Here is a 19,105-nt window from a genome sequence, read left to right as displayed (position 1 = left end):
CAGGGAGGACTGACCCTTCCTTGGTCCACAACTAAGTTTCACTTCCACCAACATGCAACTTCAGTTTGTAAAACTCACAGACTGGACCATTCTCATACCAGGTAGCATATTGGATAAGCAAGCCTACTCTGAATACATTCACCTGGTGACATTTGGACAGTATCCATGCCACTGCACTACACTGCTCCTCAGCTGTTAGCATAGTACAGTATTCAGACAAAACCAAGGTTGGAATCTGAAGAATTTTATAATTCTAGAAAACATTGAAAAATAAACACATTCAAATAAATTGTACAATCTTTATTTTATTGTCATTTAACAGGAATAAAGGGTAGAGTTTGGAGGTTGCATGGACAAAGGAATCTGAAATTCCATCCCTAACCCCACCTAAGTGGAGTATATTTTATAACAACCCTTTCTATACACAATTTCAAAACATGTACAATTAATAGATTAATTAATTTGCGGAAAAGTTTTAAAAATGGACATTCATGACAAAATCTTCACCATGGTGAAAAACAAAGATGACCCAAACATAACCTCAGAGATGGAAGAAATGCCATCCAATTGGTGACATATTTTCATGCGAATATTCCAAATTCCGCATAAAGAAAATGTGCATTTTCCAACCAGTGGTTTCCACCAAACGGACTTGTTGCGCTTAAAAATCAGTGCGTGATGACAGTGCACAGAAAATGTACTTTTTCACTAAAAGGAAAAAACTCCATTGTTAGTCCATTGTTGATATAGTCCCAAAATGTTTCGCATGTCAGCAATCAAGTTTAATATATATACACAGTAACTTTCAAAATACAGCGGGTATGATGCATTTTGCATCATATGAGCTGCATGAGATGCAAAATGCATCATACCGGCTGTATTTTGAAAGTTATATCTCTTAACTTGATTGCTGACATGCAAAACATTTTTGGGACTATATCAACAATTGACTAATGAAACAAACACCACAAAATAGTTTTTGGGTGGAATTTTCCTTTAAGCTTTCACATAGAGTAAAAATCTAAAGTGCAATGTGTTACCATCGCATTTAACGCAACCGATAGTTTTGTCACGAAAACTGTTGCGTTAAATAGCAAATGTGCCTACTCTGGTCTTGGTCTCTAGCCAACAGCTGCTCACAGATACAGTGCGGGTAGGCTAGTTCACATTATGAGATTAGTATGGATTACTGTGAGAATATTTATATTTGTCAAACTGGAGTCAAGCATCGATCATCATGTCACCAGAATAAGACCCTCGATGTCTATTGGAAATTAGCATCAAACTCATCACCGTGCACTGTCACCACCCTGTGAAGTTGATCATAAATTATTTAATCTGTAGCCTAATAAACTGCATGGTTTCCCGAGTCGTTCTGGGAGGACCACACAACATATGATCGTGTGACTCCAAGTTTACTTCGATATGGTTTCCACCGCCATATTTACCGACACAAAAAGATCCCACCATGTCGAACGAACAAATTATCTGTCGGCATTTATAAACGGTCTTGATTTTCTTTTATACGGTATGACTTTTTACTAGCATGAAAACTGTGACTGGAAACATGGTTTATGTCCCAAACATAACCTCAGAGATGGAAGAAATGTTGTTTACTATCTCCCACAGGGTTTTCCTGAGATTTGCAATTCAATAAACGAGTACAAGGGCATCAGGCAAATCATATAATACAATATAAAAATAAACAATTAAACAATCAATACATACAAATACGCTCCAGAACATAAGGAAAGAACACCCACATCCTATTGATGACACATATCATCCAACAACAAAGCAAAAGTCGTTTTTCCATATAGCTACATCTCATTATTCCAATACTGCCAAGAAGACATAATACAATCAACCAGTCAAATGTTTTTTTCTTTTTTTTGGCAGTCATCTATAGATCATACCTCTCATACCCAAAATAATAATTGTGCAACATTCTTGAAATAAACTAATGACATTACAATCCCATTTCACAGTATGGGCTTTCAGTAAAAAAAATAACACTCATCTGAACAAGGACACATGATACATCATACTAGATACAATGTATATTTCCAAATGTCTTTATTTTTTTGTGCAAAATGACTGTAAAGTTGTAACAAGCAAGCAAAAATTCATTGTGTGATATGTAATTAATAATTTCAATGTTAACTCTAATTACAGACTTTCCTTATCAATCTCCTCAGTACAAAGCTCCTAACTACTTGCAGTTGCCGGATCAACCATGGAGAACTGATCAACCATGGAGAACTGATCAACCATGGAGAACTGATCAACCATGGAGAACTGATCAACCATGGAGAACTGATCAACCATGGAGAACTGATCAACCATGGAGAACTGATCGCAGTCATTACCATAATCCCCTTCCCTGTCACAACACAATTTCATCAGACGTGAACAAATAAATTCAGTAATCCATACCAACAAAAATAACATACCCACTCTAATGTGAACACTGAGGACAGTAAATGTTAATATAATAAGGCCTGAAAATGTACTGTTAATCAGTGGAAACCACCCAGACCCTACTTCATAGGCATTTCTGTAGAAGTCAGAATGTATGCCATTCTGAGAGGATTGGAAATGTGTAAGCAATATGGAGAGAATTCCATCTAGCCTACATTATTAGACAGCAAGATGGAGCTTTTACCATATGGCTTATACCTATATTATCTGATGGGGTCGATTTTGGGATTGGCCATAAGTGAACATATGTCCCTTTAGTCTGCCTCTGATTGATTCCTTCCTTCCTTCCTTCCTTCCTTCCTTCCTTCCTTCCTTCCTTCCTTCCTTCCTTCCTTCCTTCCTTCCTTCCTTCCTTCCTTCCTTCCTTCCTTCCTTCCTTCCTTCCTTCCTTCCTTCAGGAAGATCCCATGTCTTGGTCTGAACTTGGCTGGTAGGTGGATTCCACATCCATCACCTCCACTTCATTTTTTACTTCTTTCCCATTTGTCTGGCCCTTTACAGCTTTCTCTGTGTTCTCCCCACCCACTGGCACTGCGTTATTATCAGTCACATCACTAAAGTCAGTCCTTGGGTGTTTTTCACCTCGTTCTGAGGAGTCCGATGGCAAGTCCTTTTTGGGCCAATCCTTTTTGGTCAAGTCCTTTTTGGGCGAATCCTTTTTGGTCAAATTCTTTTTGGGCGAATTCTTTTTGGGATCATCAGTCTTGGCTTTGTGGGATGATGTCACGGACAGGCTCATCTGATTGGAGTGGTTGTTGTTGTGGACAACCGTGCCTTCCTCCCGCCTGTTGCTAGGCACGCCCTTGTGACCTTCCCTTTTCTTCTTGGTCGGTTGCTCCAACTTCTCAGACTCCATTTCAGATGCAGCTGGCTTGACATGGACTGAGTTCTGGATGCTGTCCTTGGCTTGACTGTTCTCTTTGAGTCCTTCCTCCATACTGTGGTCTCCTTTAACAGACTCAGGGTCTGGGCTGCCTGAATGGTCCATGTCAACATTGTTAGTATCATTACGGTTCCCGTTTCCCAGTGGTTCAGAGTCCTCTGAGGAGACCGCTGGCCCAGGAGGATCAACAGAAGACCCCTCGGCCTGCTTATCTCGGTCACTACTCACTGCTTCATCAGTCAACTTGGCCGTCTCCGTCACCTCCTCTGTGACACCCTTCTCTTCCTTCTGGGCTCCCCCAGCCTCTAATCCTCTAGCCTTGGCTCGTGGGCGGCCCTCCTCCCCTCCCTCTCCGTTCCCCTTCTCTGCCTTCTTCAGCTGTTTCTGGATCTTTCGGGGGCACCACACAAACTTGTCCTTGGGCTCGAAGTGCTGGAAGGCGTAGCGCAGCAGCTCTTTGCGCTTCTGCTTGTCACGCACGGCAAATAGGAAGTAGTCAAACACGCTGCGCTTGACGCTGCTCAGGTTCTTCTTGACCAGTGTCTCCTCCAGGAAAAAGCGCACCAGCGGGCTCTGGTAGTGCTCAAAGCCTAGCTCCCCCAGGCTCTTCAGGATGCGCGTGATGCGAAGGTTATTGTGCATGTTCCTGAGGGGGGGGACAAGAGAAAACACAACCAATATTTAGATGGAGGACCCCTATTCACACAGTGAACACCTAACAACTAAGACACAAGGAAATGAGTGTTTCTCATTTAGAAATTGGTCCAAGAATGGTCATAAGTGGTTTAACATGGTCCTAAGAAACCACACCCTGTAAAGTTGGCCAAGACATGGATTCAGCAACTCACCGTTCAAGGTTGGCGAAGCGTTCCTTCCAGTTGTCGGCACGTTTGACCTCGCCTGTGTCTTTGTTGACCAGCTGGATGCCATAGAACCCCAGCATGAGCTCGTAGGACTCCACCAGCCTCTTCTTGGCCTCCTCGCTCTCCCGGAAGGCCTGATCACACAGTCGGACAAGAGCACAGAGATCATCATCATCATCACTTTGATGGAGGAAAAGCTCCATTCACATCAAAGCTTCGTCTGCTTACTAGACCCAAGGGAGTCCTTCGACAAGTCACCCAATGCTTACTGTTTCATTCAACACACCTCATTTTGTTGAAGGGGCATTTCACAGTGCTTTATTGTACCCTTTAACTACACTTGCACATCAGTGCTCCACCACAAAGATCAAGCAAAACGTTATGGTGAAGTACTCACCTGGATCTCCTTCTTGGTGAGCTCAGAGGCCATGTAGTTCACTCCTGGCTCCCGCAGTGGAAACAACCTGAGAGCAACAGTGGATTATAACAACTTGAGATTGCTACATATCACATTTTATTTGTCACATGCACCGAATACAACAGGTGTAGACCTTACCGTGAAATGCTTACTTACAAGCCCTTAACCAACAATGCAGTTAAGAAAATAATTTACTAAATAAAACAAAATGTAACACAATAAAATAACAATAACGAGGAGACTTTACACACATACACACGTTCAAATGTTTGGGGTCACTTAGAAATGTCCTTGTTTTTGAAAGAAAAGCAATTTTTTTGTCCATTAAAATATCAAATTGATCAGAAATACAGTGTGGACATTGTTAATGTTGTAAATGGCTATTGTAGCTGGAAACGGTTGATTTTTTATGGAATATCTACATAGGCGTACAGAGGCCCATTATCAGCAACCATCAGTCCTGTGTTCCAATGGCACATTGTGTTTGCTAATCCAAGTTTATCATTTTAAAAGGCTAATTGATCATTAGAAAACCCTTTTGCAATTATGCTAGCACAGCTGAAAACTGTTGTGCTGATTAAAGAAGCAATAAAACTGGCCTTCTTGAGACTAGTCGAGTATCTGGAGCATCAGCAATTGTGGGTTCGATTACAGGCTCAAAATGTCCAGAAACTCAGTCTATTCTTGTTCTGAGAAATGAAGGCTATTCCATGCGAGAAATTGCCAAGAAACTGAAGATCTCGTACAACGCTGTGTACTACTCCCTTCACAGAACAGCGCAAACTGGCTCTAACCAGAATAGAAAGAGAAGTGGGAGGCCTCGGTGCACAACTGAGCAAGAGGACAAATACATTAGTGTCTAGTTTGAGAAACAGACGCCTCACAGGTCCTCAACTGGTAGCTTCATTAAATAGTACCTGCAAAAACACCAGTCTCAACGTCAACAGTGAAGAGGCGACTCCGGGAAGCTGACCTTCTAGGTAGAGTTGCAATAAAAAGCCATATCTCAGACTGGCCAATAAAAATAAAAGATTAAGATGGGCAAAAGAACACAGACACTGGACAGAGGAAGATTGGAAAAAAGTGTTATGGACAGACAAATCGAAGTTTGAGGTGTTCGGATCACAAAGATTAACATTTGTGAGACGCAGACCAAATGAAAAGATGCTGGAGGAGTGCTTGATGCCATCTGTCAAGCATGGTGGAGGCAATGTGATGGTCTGGGGGTGTTTTGGTGGTGGTAAAGTGGGAGATTTGTACAGGGTAAAAGGGATCTTGAAGAAGGAAGGCTATCACTCCATTTTGCAACACCATGCCATACCCTGTGGGCAGCGCTTGATTTGAGCCAATTTCCTCCTACAACAGGACAATGACCCAAAGCACAGCTCCAAACCACGCAATAACTATTTAGGGAAGAAGCAGTCAGCTGGTATTCAGTCTATAATGGAGTGAACAGCACAGTCACCGGATCTCAACCCTATTGAGCTGTTGTGGGAGCAGCTTGACTGTATGGTACGTAAGAAGTGCCCATCAAGCCAATCCAACTTGTGGGAGGTGCTTCAGGAAGCATGGGGTGAAATCTCTTCAGATTACCTCAACAAATTGACAACTAGAATGCCAAAGGTCTGCAAGGCTGTAATTGCTGCAAATGGAGGATTCTTTGACGAAAGCAAAGTTTGAAGGACACAATTATTATTTCAATTAAAAATCATAATTTCTAACCTTGTCAATGACTACATTTCCCATTCATTTTGCTATATTTCCTATTCAAACTCATTTCATGGAAAACAAGGACATTTCTAAGTGACCCCAACATACATACACACACACACACACACAGTACCAGTCAAAAGTATGGACACACCTCCTCATTCAAGCGTTTTTCTTTATTTACTATTTTTTACATTGTAGAACAATAGTGAAGTCATCAACACTATGAAATAACACATATGGAATCATGTAGTAACCAAAAAAGTGTTAAACAAATTAAAATATATTTTATATTTGAGATTCTTCAAATAGCCACCCTTTGCCTTGATGATAGCTTTGCACACTTGGACCACTCTCAACCAGCTTCATGAGGTAGTCACCTGGAATGCATTTCATTTAACAGGTGTGCCTTCTTAAAAGTTAATTTGTGGAATTTATTTCCTTCTTAATGTGTTTGAGCCAAATCAGTTGTGTTGTGACAAGGTAGGGGGGTATACAGAAGATAGCCATATTTGGTAGAAGACCAAGTCCATATTATGGCAAGAACAGCTCAAATAAGCAAAGAGAAACGACAGTCCATCATTACTTTAAGACATGAATGTCAGTCAGTACGGAACATTTCAAGAACTTGGAAAGTTTCTTCAAGTGCAGTCGCAAATACCATCAAGCGCTATGATGAAACTGGCTCTCATGAGGACCGCCACAGGAATGGAAGACCCAGAGTTACCTCTGCTGCAGAAGATAAGTTCATTAGAGTTACCAGCCTCAGAAATTGCAGCTCAAATAAATGCTTCAGAGTTCAAGTCACAGACACATCTCAACATCAACTGTTCAGAGGGGACTGTGTGAATCAGGCCTTCATGGTCGAATTGCTGCAAAGAAACCACTACTAAAGGACACCAATAATAAGAAGAGACCTGCTTGGGCCAAGAAACACGAGCAATGGACATTAGACCGGTGGAAACTTGTCCTTTGGTCTGGAGTCCAAATTTGAGATTTTTGGTTCAAACCGCTGTGTCTTTGTGAGACGCGTGTGGGTGAAGGATGATTTCTGTGTCGTAAAGGAGGAGGTGTAATGGTGTGGGGGTGCTTTGCTGGTGACACCGTCTGTGATTTATTTAGAATTCAAGGGACACTTAACCAGCATGGCTACCACAGCATTCTGCAGCGATACGCCATCCCATCTGGTTTGGGCTTAGTGGGACTATCATTTGTTTTTCAACAGGACAATGACCCAACACACCTCCAGGCTGTGTAAGGGCTATTTTACCAAGAAGGAGAGTGATGGAGTGCTGCATCAGATGACCTGGCCTCCACAATCCCCCGACCTCAACCCAATTGAGATGGTTTGGGATGAGTCGGAAGGCAGAGTGAAGGAAAAGCAGCCAACAATTGCTCAGCATATGTGGGAACTCCTTCAAGACTGTTGGAAAAACATTCCAGGTGAAGCTGGTTGAGAGAATGCCAAGAGTGTGCAATGCTGTCATCAAGGGACCTAGACTTGGCGCTCCGGTACCGCTTGCCGTGCGGTAGCAGAGAGAACAGTCTATGACTTGGGTGACTGGAGTCTGACACCGCCTAGTATATAGGTTCTGGATGGCAGGATGCTTGGCCCCAGTGATGTACTGGGCCGTACGAACTACCCTGTGTAGCGCCTTGAGGTCAGATGCCGATCAGTTGCCATACCAGGCGGTGATGCAACCAGTCAGAATGCTCTCAATGGTGCAGCTGTAGAACTTTGAGGATCTGAGGACCCATGCCAATATCAATAATAATAGGCCCTCCTGTAGCTCAGTTGGTAGAGCATGGCGCTTGCATCGCCAGGGTTGTGGGTTCGTTTCTCACGGGGGGCCAGTATGAAAAATGTATGCACTAACTGTAAGTCGCTCTGGATAAGAGCGTCTGCTAAATGACTAAAAATGTTTTTAAAAAAAAGTTAATAGCACAGTGCAATCGCTTCACTGATGTTGTATCAGTATTTTTTGTGATAGCGTTCCTGTTGATATTTCACTGCTCCGTGCTATGGCTAAGTGCCAAAATGTGAGTGATTGACAGTTTATTGCAAGTTTGACACTTGATAAGATTACTGTGCTGCTATCATTGTCAGGCAAATTATAGGCCTATTCATAAGGTAATAAAGTATAATACCACATTATAACAGCATAACTACCTAAAACAGGGATGGGCAACTGATGGGGGTGGGGCCACAAAAAAACAGAACTCATCATGAGGGGCCGCAGTGGTTCGTGGGTGGCAATTGTACACATTTTGCCATTGGGTGGAGAGAAAAATTAGCAATTCTATAGCTAATTTCCAGCAATTCTACACATTTTGCCATAGGGTCAGTGGTGACCCATCATTCAGGGCAGTTTGGGCTCTATAAAAAAATTATATATACAGTGAGGGAAAAAAGTATTTGATCCCCTGCTGATTTTGTACGTTTGCCCACTGACAAAGAAATGATCAGTCTATAATTTTAATGGTAGATTTATTTGAACAGTGAGAGACAGAATAACAACAAAAAAATCCAAAAAAACGCATGTAAAAAATGTTATAAATTGATTTGCATTTTAAATGAGGGAAATAAGTATTTGACCCCCTCTCAATCAGAAAGATTTCTGGCTCCCAGGTGTCTTTTATACAGGTAACGAGCTGAGATTAGGAGCACACTCTGCTCCTAATCTCAGCTTGTTACCTGTATAAAAGACACCTGTCCACAGAAGCAATCAATCAATCAGATTCCAAACGCTGCACCATGGCCAAGACCAAAGAGCTCTCCAAGGATGTCAGGGACAAGATTGTAGACCTACAAGACCATCGCCAAGCAGCTTGGTGAGAAGGTGACAACAGTTGGTGTGATTATTCGCAAATGGAAGAAACACAAAAGAACTGTCAATCTCCCTTGGCCTGGGGCTCCATGCAAGATCTCACCTCGTGGAGTTGCAATGATCATGAGAACGGTGAGGAATCAGCCCAGAACTACACGGGAGGATCTTGTCAATGATCTCAAGGCAGCTGGGACCATAGTCACCAAGAAAACAATTGTTAACACACTATGCCGTGAAGGACTGAAATCCTGCAGCGCCCGCAAAGTCCCCCTGCTCAAGAATGCACATATACATGCCCGTCTGAAGTTTGCCAATGAACATCTGAATGATTCAGAGGAGAACTGGGTGAAAGTGTTGTGGTCAGATGAGACCAAAATCGAGCTCTTTGGCATCAACTCAACTCGCCGTGTTTGGAGGAGGAGGAATGCTGCCTATGACCCCAAGAACACCACCCCCACCGTCAAACATAGAGGTGGAAACATTATGCTTTGGGGGTGTTTTTCTGCTAAGGGGACAGGACAACTTCACCGCATCAAAGGGACGATGGACGGGGCCATGTACCGTCAAATCTTGGGTGAGAACCTCCTTCCCTCAGCCAGGGCATTGAAAATGGGTTGTGGATGGGTATTCCAGCATGACAATGACCCAAAACACACGGCCAAGGCAACAAAGGAGTGGCTCAAGAAGAAGCACATTAAGGTCCTGGAGTGGCCTAGCCAGTATCCAGACCTTAATCCTATAGAAAATCTGTGGAGGGAGCTGAAGGTTCGAGTTGCCAAACGTCAGCCTCGAAACCTTAAAGACTTGGAGAAGATCTGCAAAGAGGAGTGGGACAAAATCCCTCCTGAGATATGTGCAAACCTGGTGGTCAACTACAAGAAACATCTGACCTCTGTGATTGCCAACAAGGGTTTTGCCACCAAGTACTAAGTCATGTTTTGCAGAGGGGTCAAATACTTATTTCTCTCATTAAAATGCAAATCAATTCATAACATTTTTGACATGGGTTTTTCTGGATTTTGTTGTTGTTATTCTGTCTCTCACTGTTCAAATAAACCTAACATTAAAATTATAGACTGATCATGTCTTTGTCAGTAGGCAAACATACAAAATCAGCAGGGGATCAAATACTTTTTTCCCCTCACTGTATATAATAAAAACATATATATTATTATTTAAAAAAATGTTTTTGCTAGAGCCCCAACTGCCCTGAATGACGGGTCGCCAAAATGTGTAGAATTGCTTGAAATTAGCTATAAAACTGCTAATTTTTCTCTCTCTCATTATACATACACACAGTTGGTCGGAAGTTTACATACACCTTAGCCAAATACATTTAAACTCAGTTTTTCACAATTCCTGACATTTAATCCTAGTAAAAATTCCCTGTCTTAGGTCAGTTAAGATCACCACTTTATTTTAAGAATGTGAAATGTCAGAATAATAGTAGAGAATTATTTATTTCAGCTTTTATTTCTTTCATCACATTCCCACTGGGTCAGAAGTTTACATACACTCAATTAGTATTTGGTAGCATTGCCTTTAAATTGTTCAACTTGGGTCAAACATTTCGGGTAGCCTTCCACAACGCAGGAGTGGCTTTGGGACAAGTCTCTGAATGTCCTTGAGTGGCCCAGCTAGAACCCGGACCTGAAAATAGCTGTGCAGTGACGCTCCCCATCCAACCTGACAGAGCTTGAAAGGATCTGCAGAGAAGAATGGGAGAAACTCCCCAAATACAGGTGTGCCAAGCTCGTAGCTCCATACACAAGAAGACTCGAGGCTGTAATTGCTGCCAAAGGTGCTTCAACAAAGTACTGAGTAAAGGGTCTGAATACTTATGTAAATGTAATTTCAGTTATTTATTTTTGATACACAAACATTTCTAAAAACCTGTTTTTGCTTTGTTCCTCTGATTGCTCAAGTTGTAGAAACATCAAGGTTGATCAATGGAAACAGGATGCACCGGAGCTCAATTTCGAGTCTCATAGCAAAGGGTCTAAACACTTAAGTAAATAAGGTATTATTGTTTTAAATTTATAATAGATTTGCAAACATTTCTAAAAACCTGTTTTTTGCTTTGTCATTATGGGTTATTGTGTGCAGATTGATGAGGGAAAAAACTAATTTAATCAATTTTAGAATAAGGCTGCAGCGTAACAAAATGTGGAAAAAGTGAAGGGGTCTGAACACTTTCCGAATGCACTGTATTCGTATGCATGTATGTATGTATTTTTGTGCCTGTTTTGCATGTTATTTTGGCATTAATACATGTCACATTTCAGTTTGCAAACAATGTAAAAACGTATAATAATTGAGTTAATAAAGCCGCATACAAATATGGTTTCTTTTTTGCTTTCTTGAGTAAGGCAGCTCCAAAATGGAGGTGTTTCAGCCTAGCTCAGTGCTTTCTGTGGTGGGGCAGCGTTCTGTGATTGGCTCAGTGTTCTGTGATTGGCTCAGTGTTCTGTCACTCATGGGGACACTATGTCGCCGCAAAATCTACGGGGAGAGCTCAAATTCAAGTCCCTTGGGTGCTGCCATAGAGTAACATTAGAAGTGCCCATCCAAGAAGACTCAAGGTCATTGGCCACAGATAAAATAGCGCCAAATCATGTTATATCTACCGTAGCTTTGATTGGACTGATCATGTCAACATCATACTTTCAAAATCTTAGCTAGCAAGCAGTCATCATGAATCTACTGGCAAATCCTTTTCAATCTTGTCATATGAAGAGAAATTATAGATAAAACGTATCGGTGCTCATCGGCCATAAACATTACACAACAAGTTGGAAATCGCAAATTCAACAATGAGTGGTTTGGAAGGAATCAGTGGCTAACTGCAAGCGTGGCAAAGCAATCACTAGCCTGCTATTCAGTGGAGTGGGCGTGTTGTCCAAGTCTGGGTTTAAGGGTCTTTTTTCCAAGCTTAAAAGGGCCAGAAAAGGTTGAATACATTGGCTATACTGTCAATCCAGCACGACTTCTGCTGCATTGAAAAACAAGTGGAAACTCGAAACTGGGAAATCTCAGACTTCAGTGAGTTCAAGACAACTGGGAACTCGGAAAAAAACTAGCTCTGACTGGGAAAATACGTTTTGAACGGTCATCCAACTCGGGTAGAGCTTGGACCTGAAGATCACTGACGTCATGATTCGACCTTGTTTTTTCCCCCCCTCAGAGTTCCCAGTTGTCTTGAAAGCACCATAAATCCAGAGAATGCCAGACTTTGATGACAAAATTTGCCCACAAGAAGGACCGCCGCACCACTTTCCTGTTCAAGTGAGCACAGAACAACAAGGTGAGTCCAAAAATGTATTGTATCCTGCGGCATAAATTATGTAATATGCCAGGGAGATATGTATACTGTAGCTAAGAAAGTAATACTAGTAGCCCATGTGCCTCACCCTAATAAGTTTGTCCCTTTCCCCCCTCATAACTTAGCCTACTGTTCTGACTTGGAGGTGCACATGTAGCCTATAGTCTGTTTTAGAGAAATGTAATCATTGAATATTGTAAGAGCTTTCATTGTCTCCTTATATGCCTCCTTTATTTATCCTATGGTTCTGACTTGGTGTACAGGGAGAACACTGTAAGAACGGCTCATATTCTGAATTCTGTCATTTCAAAAGTGCTGAACAAATAGTTATATTGACTAAGTCCGTCCAAGCTTGCTCATTAATGTCTTAAATCAAAATTATCCGCTCTTCGTCCCCTTATGCCATTGTTTGTACATCTCAATTGTCAGTAGAAACCACATTTGTTTAAGCAAATCAGCCATATCAGCTATGTTTTTTTTTTGTTTCGCTGCCAGACAAGGCTCCGCTGATAGCCAGGTGTAGCAGTGGTAAGGATTCACTACATGGTGCTGAAAAGAAAGCTCTGCTGTTGGGAGAGCATTATGTAGGCCCTAACAGTTTGTGGGCACCGTTTGTCACCGTTATAGTGCAATTAATATATTTGTTATTGTTGTGTTATGTAGTGTAGTGGCTTGCCCCACCAATATTTACATGCTAAAATCACCAATGCATAGGGTGGTTGCAAATGTTTGCAGTTTTTAACATGATAACTGATTATCAAAAGGGGCCCCACCCAGGTCGGTAATTTGACTATGCTTACTACAAGTTTAGATAGCTGGCCGCTAGAGTAACTTACCAATTTTATTTTTGCTGATATCGGCTAATTGAGTGACTGCTGATGCACAAACAAATTTCGAAATTGCGTCTTGTGCATTCTATTATTTTAACTCTCAACAGTAAGTTGAGACACCGACTGAGGTCCCCCCCCCCCCTCCCCAAAAAAAAGAAGTATATAAATGTAATTGGTCCACAGGCCTACAAAAGGCCGCCAGTTGCCCATCCCTGACCTAAAGTAAACAACCTGTTCTACATCTAGGCCTGCTTCTGGTTGAAACTTGCTGTCGTACGTGAGTTTAAAAAATTGGGCCTTTTTGGATGTCCAGATACATTAGATATAAATACAACTAGCCCATAACAGAAGCAAAGCATTTAGGACCATACTTACCACTGAATGTAGGAGTGAACTCTCTCCAACCTCTTATAGTCAGTCCTCCATTCTTTATGAAATGACTCGATTAAAATGTCTAAACAAAAATACACAGAGGGCATTACATACAGTATCTTGCAAAAGTACCTTGGATTTCTTCACATTTTATTGTGTTACAAAGTGTGATTGAAATGGATTTAGTTGCAATTTTTTGTCAACAATCTACACAAAATAGTCTAATGTCAAAGTGGGAAAAAAAAAAAAAAAAAAAGATTCATATAAATGAAATACCTAAAATATAGTTGTTGCATAGGTATTCCACTCCCTGAGTCAATACATGTTAGAAACACCTTTGGCAGCAATTACAGCGGAGTCTTCTTGGGTAAGTCTAAGGGCCCTATCACGATTTAGGAATTTATCCCTTTCCTACACATGCCTTTCCTACGCACTTCTCAGTATTTGGTATTCAGACTTACCTTTTCAGTCGTGTAATGCGATCTGCAGGTGTGGCTAACTTGCGCTATCGGAATATATTTCATTCAACCGCTGAAAACCCTCCCACTTGCTGGGAGGGTTGAATGAAAACTTGTGGAGTTTTCATTCAATGGTGTTTTCAGTACAATTATCTTAAAGTGGAACTGAAATCTTAATAAAATCTGTTCATAGACACCCCCAGGAAGAATTACACCTTTTAAACACATTTTCTGACAAGCGAGCACTTAGATATGGTCATTTTCACATTTTCATAAATTATTAGAAAGTTTGGGATTTACGTATACTAAGGCATTTGTGAAAACTCTATAGCAATATAGAGTGGGAACGCGGCCGTGCATTTGGATAATCCAGGACCGGAGTCTACGTAGACCGGTGCACCATAGCCAATCAGAGGTACAGTAGGACTTACTGCAAACAAGCCATTTGCCACAAGGGCCTGCCATCATTCACTTTGAACTGGACTGTGTGTTTACAAGCAGTTGCAACAGCGCAGACTTTAGATCATTAGAACGCATTCAACAAAAGCCACAAAATACACTTGAATGGATTTCTGCAAATATGTGGCTACAAACCACGGGGAGTCCGCTTACATTTGGGAACTTTACAGTCCTATTGATCAAACAACCATAAAAAAAGGTAGCCTATCTTTCCCTATATGCACATCAACAACATCAACAACTAATGCTAGCCAGAGCAAGATGAGCTAAAATCGAACAAAGGAACATTAGATAAACCCTCAAACATTTTCAGCTAGTTGGCCGTCAAATTTGCACTGAAATGATAGGGAATAGCTTGCCCGTCCTTCTGCAGCTTGCCTGCCAGTGCATGCGTTGTCCCAACCAAGCACCAAAGCGAACTGGCTAAAGTTGGCTACCTTGATAGCTAGCTACTTCCAGACACAAATGAGAGAACACCTCACTAACCATTTTACTCGCCCTAGCAGAGCTGGTTAGGCTGTTTATATGTTATATAGAGTGTTCGTGACACCACTATTACTTTTTTTGCCGACGTTTACTGACACCGGTCATATTCAGCGGGTCTTGTGCGTTTGTAAATTCATCAGTTATTCTGCGCTCAGGCACACTCAGACTAGAGCGCTCTGAAATTGAAGTAGATATGCTAACTGGATAAGAGTTGTTCAGCATAGATAGCTAGCGAAGTGATTCACATTTCTTGCTAGCTAACCAAATGACATGTGCCTCTCTAGCTGTGTAGCCACCGAAAAACAATACGAGGGGAAAAAGTCAGTCCCTCACCCACTCCTCCAATGACATGACGGCGTCCTCCTAGCAGCTAGCGTTAGGCTCTGTTTTTAGCTTGCTACATCAATAGATACGCTAGCATATTAACCACGTTATGACAGACTTGTGATCATTGTCCTTGCAAGTTTGATTGTATTGACATTCCCAGCCTTAGTTACAGTCATCCATTTTTGTCCAAAATATTGAGTCATTGAAACTGAAACAGTGCATCCCAAATGGAGGCAGCAAACAATGTACCAGGCTAGCTGTGATTTACAACCTGATAGCAATATTTTTTGGACTACCAATTAATGTATTGGTAAATTATAGTAATCATGCATTGAACTGCATCCATTCTGCCACAATGCCTTATTGTATGTCATGGAATGTGGAGTCAAATATAACCTATTTTGAAAACATCTTATAAAGTTGGTTTTGTAGCATAAACTGGGAATTTGATATTTTTGACTGATATTATGATTGCCTGTTTCATATCTGCAAAGTAGTTAAAATGCTGTCAGTTCCACTTTAAGCCATCCCTTTAAATATGGTGTACCTTTAATTAGAATTTTGTCGACACTCAATAGAATACATCGAGAGAATGGGTTCAGAATATAGGGATCAATTTAAAAAAGCCTATGCATATTCATCTCTATTTTAGCACCAACTGGTAGAAAAAAAAAAAAACTCTGATCTTGTAAATTATTTAGGCACATTTTAGGATTAGGAAAGTATGAATAAAAATAAAAAAACGGTTTGGAAAGCCTTTACGCACAAAATACATTGAATAAAAATAGTGCTTTGATTAATCCTGAAAGTTGACATATTCAAGTTCAATCCAGAAAATATTTAAAAAAAGAAAAAAAAAAAGTGTACAATAGGGGTTAAACAATAATCCTATAAAATCTACCCTAATTCTCACTAATCATGGAACTGCACGACAGGCTCCAGGTTTAACCTGCTACGTGTGGTCAGAGTTCCATAATGATTCAAATAGGCTACATGTCCCAAATTATTGCACACTGTTAGCCTAATATGATCTACTAATGCTAGTGACCCTCAGGAACAATTTACAAGGACGTGACAGAGGAAAGAAAGGTCAACGGAATGGAGAGAGAAAAGTACATAAAAAGGGAATTCCGTTCCATTTACGCGCGCTTAACTCTGGTCAGAATTGGGGCCTAAGATCTTTACACACCTGGATTGCGCAATATTATCCCATTATTCTTTTCATAAATTCTTCAAGCTCGGTCAAGATGTTGGGGATCATGGCTAGACAGCAAATGTCAAGTTTTGCCATAGATTTCTAAACAAATTTAAGTCAATACGGTAACTTGGCCACTCAGGAACTGTTAGATTAATTTGGATTTTAAGAATAATGACTAAAGAATTTCACCCCAAACACAGTATAAATGTTAGAATTATCATGTAGTGTCAACCCACTAACAGAGGGGGCGGTACTAACCATTCAAGGGGGAAGGCGGGAACTGTTTAAGAAAGCCACCTAAAGGTGGGAGGAGCATAGTGCCTTTGTTTGTCAAGGGGTATAAAAACAGTATGTTTGTGTTTTTGGTCAGAGCTCCCCATGAATAAATATACCGATAATTACTTGTGGATTGTGGACCTTGAATCATTGATGATTAAAACCAGAGCATTACAACCTCTGGTAATGATTCAAGCTTAGGTTGAATTAGAGATAGAAATTCACATGACAGGAACATTCACCATCTTCTTGGTAAGCAACTCCAGTGTAGATTTGGCCTTGTGTTGTAGGTTATTGTCCTGCTGAAAGGTGAATTATTATCCCAGTGTCTGGTGTAAAGCAGACTGAAGCAGGTTTTCCTCTAGGAATTTGCCTGTGCTTAGCTCCATTCCGTTTCCTTTTATCCTGAAAAACTCCCCAGTATTTGCCAATGTCAAGCCATACCATGATTCAGCCACCACCATGCTTGAAAATAAGGAGGCAATTACTCAGTAGGCAGGTTGTCATTGACCCAGGTTTATTCAACAAAAGCAATGTTGCTAATCATTTGTTTTGCAACCTGTGTCATGGAAACGGAAGATATAAAGATTTTTAAATCCTTTTGACAGGGGTGGATTTATCTTTTGTCAAATTTTCTTTGTGACAGATGGAAACTGTTCTTCAAATAAATGATGGATTGCCGAATAATTTTGAAAGTACACAGGGCACGTGATGTCATCACGTAACTATACTGAGCAACATTATAAAACGCAACATACAATTTCAAAGATTTGACTGAGTTATAGTTCATAAGGAAAATCAGGCAATTGAGATAAATAAATTAGGCCCTAATCTATGGATTTCACATGACTGGGAATAAAGATATGCATCTGTTGGTCACATTAATAAAAAAGGTAGTGGCGTGGATCAGATAAATCAGTCAGTATCTGGTGTGACCACCATTTGCCTCATGAAGCGCGACACAGCTCCTTCGCATAGAGTTGATCAGTTGGTTAGTTGGTTGTTCGTGGCCTGTGGAATGTTGTCCCAATCCTCTTCAATGGCTTTGCGAAGTTGCTGGATATTGGCGGGAACAGGAACATGCTGTCGTACACGGCGATCCAGATCATCCCAAACATGTTCAAAGGATGACATGTCTAGTGAGTATGCAGGCCATGGAAGAACTTGGCCATTTTCAGCTTCCAGGAATTGTGTACAGATGCTTGCAACATGCGGTGACGGCGGCGGATGAACGGCACGACAATGGGCCTCAGGATCTCTTCACGGCATCTCTGTGCATTCAAATTGCCATGGATAAAATGCAATTGTGTTCGTTGTCCATAGCTTATGCCTGCCCATACCATAACCCCACCATGGGGCACTCTGTTCACAATGTTGACATCAGCAGACTGCTCTCCCACATGACACCATACATGTGGTCTGCGGTTGGACGTAGGGCTGTTGCGGTGACCGTACTCCCGCCACACCGACGGTCACGAGTCATGAAGGCAGTCAAATTCCACGTGACCGTTTAATCACGGTAATTAGGCTTCTCCAAGCTCTGATGCTGCTGATGGTCATTAGTAGCCTACCAAACTTGCTAACTGCCTGGTACTATGCACTCTGTAGTCCCCTGTAGCTCAGTTGGTAGAGCATGGCGCTTGCAACGCCAGGGTTGTGGGTTCGTTTCCCACGGGGGGCCAGTATGAAAATGTATGCACTAACTAAGTCGCTCTGGATAAGAGCGTCTGCTAAATGACTAAAATGTAAAAACGTAAAATGTTGTCCCTCTAATCACTTTGACATCAATGCAAATGTATTCGTAAATCTAAATCAAACACTTAATGAGAGCATGTTGCGCAACACTTCAATAGGCTATGCAATTGCGTGAGAAAACAGAGTGATTTCCTCTATTAAAAAGAGGAGGATGAGCTTTCTATAGGCTAGGCCTACTATATTTATTTCTCAACTTTCCTAATATTAAGCACATTGCTTATATTTACAACAGGAGTATAGCCTACCTGGCTGGCATGAAAATAAACCACAGGGAAAAGCGTCCTCCATTCGCTATTTAAGTGCATATATGACATGTATTTTTTCCCGCTGCCCCGTTTCGATACAGGTGCATGATAATGGTCCATTCTAAATCAAAACAAATTTTACACATATTATTTAGTATATGTAAAGACAAGATTAAATCAAGAATAGTCTGATG

General features: G+C 41.2%; 1 protein-coding gene across 1 annotated transcript in view; it reads right to left on the bottom strand.

The window, feature by feature from the left end:
* Positions 1 to 304: 304 nt before the first annotated feature.
* LOC311150349 (uncharacterized protein) overlaps positions 305 to 19,105 on the bottom strand; it is a 30,663-nt gene continuing 11,862 nt past the window's right edge. Inside the window, exons 4-7 of the mRNA XM_084187756.1 lie at positions 13,711 to 13,789; positions 4,625 to 4,691; positions 4,213 to 4,361; positions 305 to 4,010 (exon numbers count right to left, since the gene is read on the bottom strand). Coding sequence (XP_084043882.1) covers positions 2,876 to 4,010; positions 4,213 to 4,361; positions 4,625 to 4,691; positions 13,711 to 13,789 — 1,430 coding nt within the window. The 3' untranslated portion in view covers positions 305 to 2,875. The remainder of the gene's footprint in view (positions 4,011 to 4,212; positions 4,362 to 4,624; positions 4,692 to 13,710; positions 13,790 to 19,105) is intronic.

This window comes from Coregonus lavaretus, assembly GCF_964263955.1.
Source record: "Coregonus lavaretus genome assembly, chromosome: 22".
Taxonomy (NCBI): Eukaryota; Metazoa; Chordata; class Actinopteri; order Salmoniformes; family Salmonidae; genus Coregonus; species Coregonus lavaretus.
The sequence above is the reverse complement of the archived record's forward strand: the minus strand, read 5'-3'. Positions and strand labels throughout refer to the sequence as shown.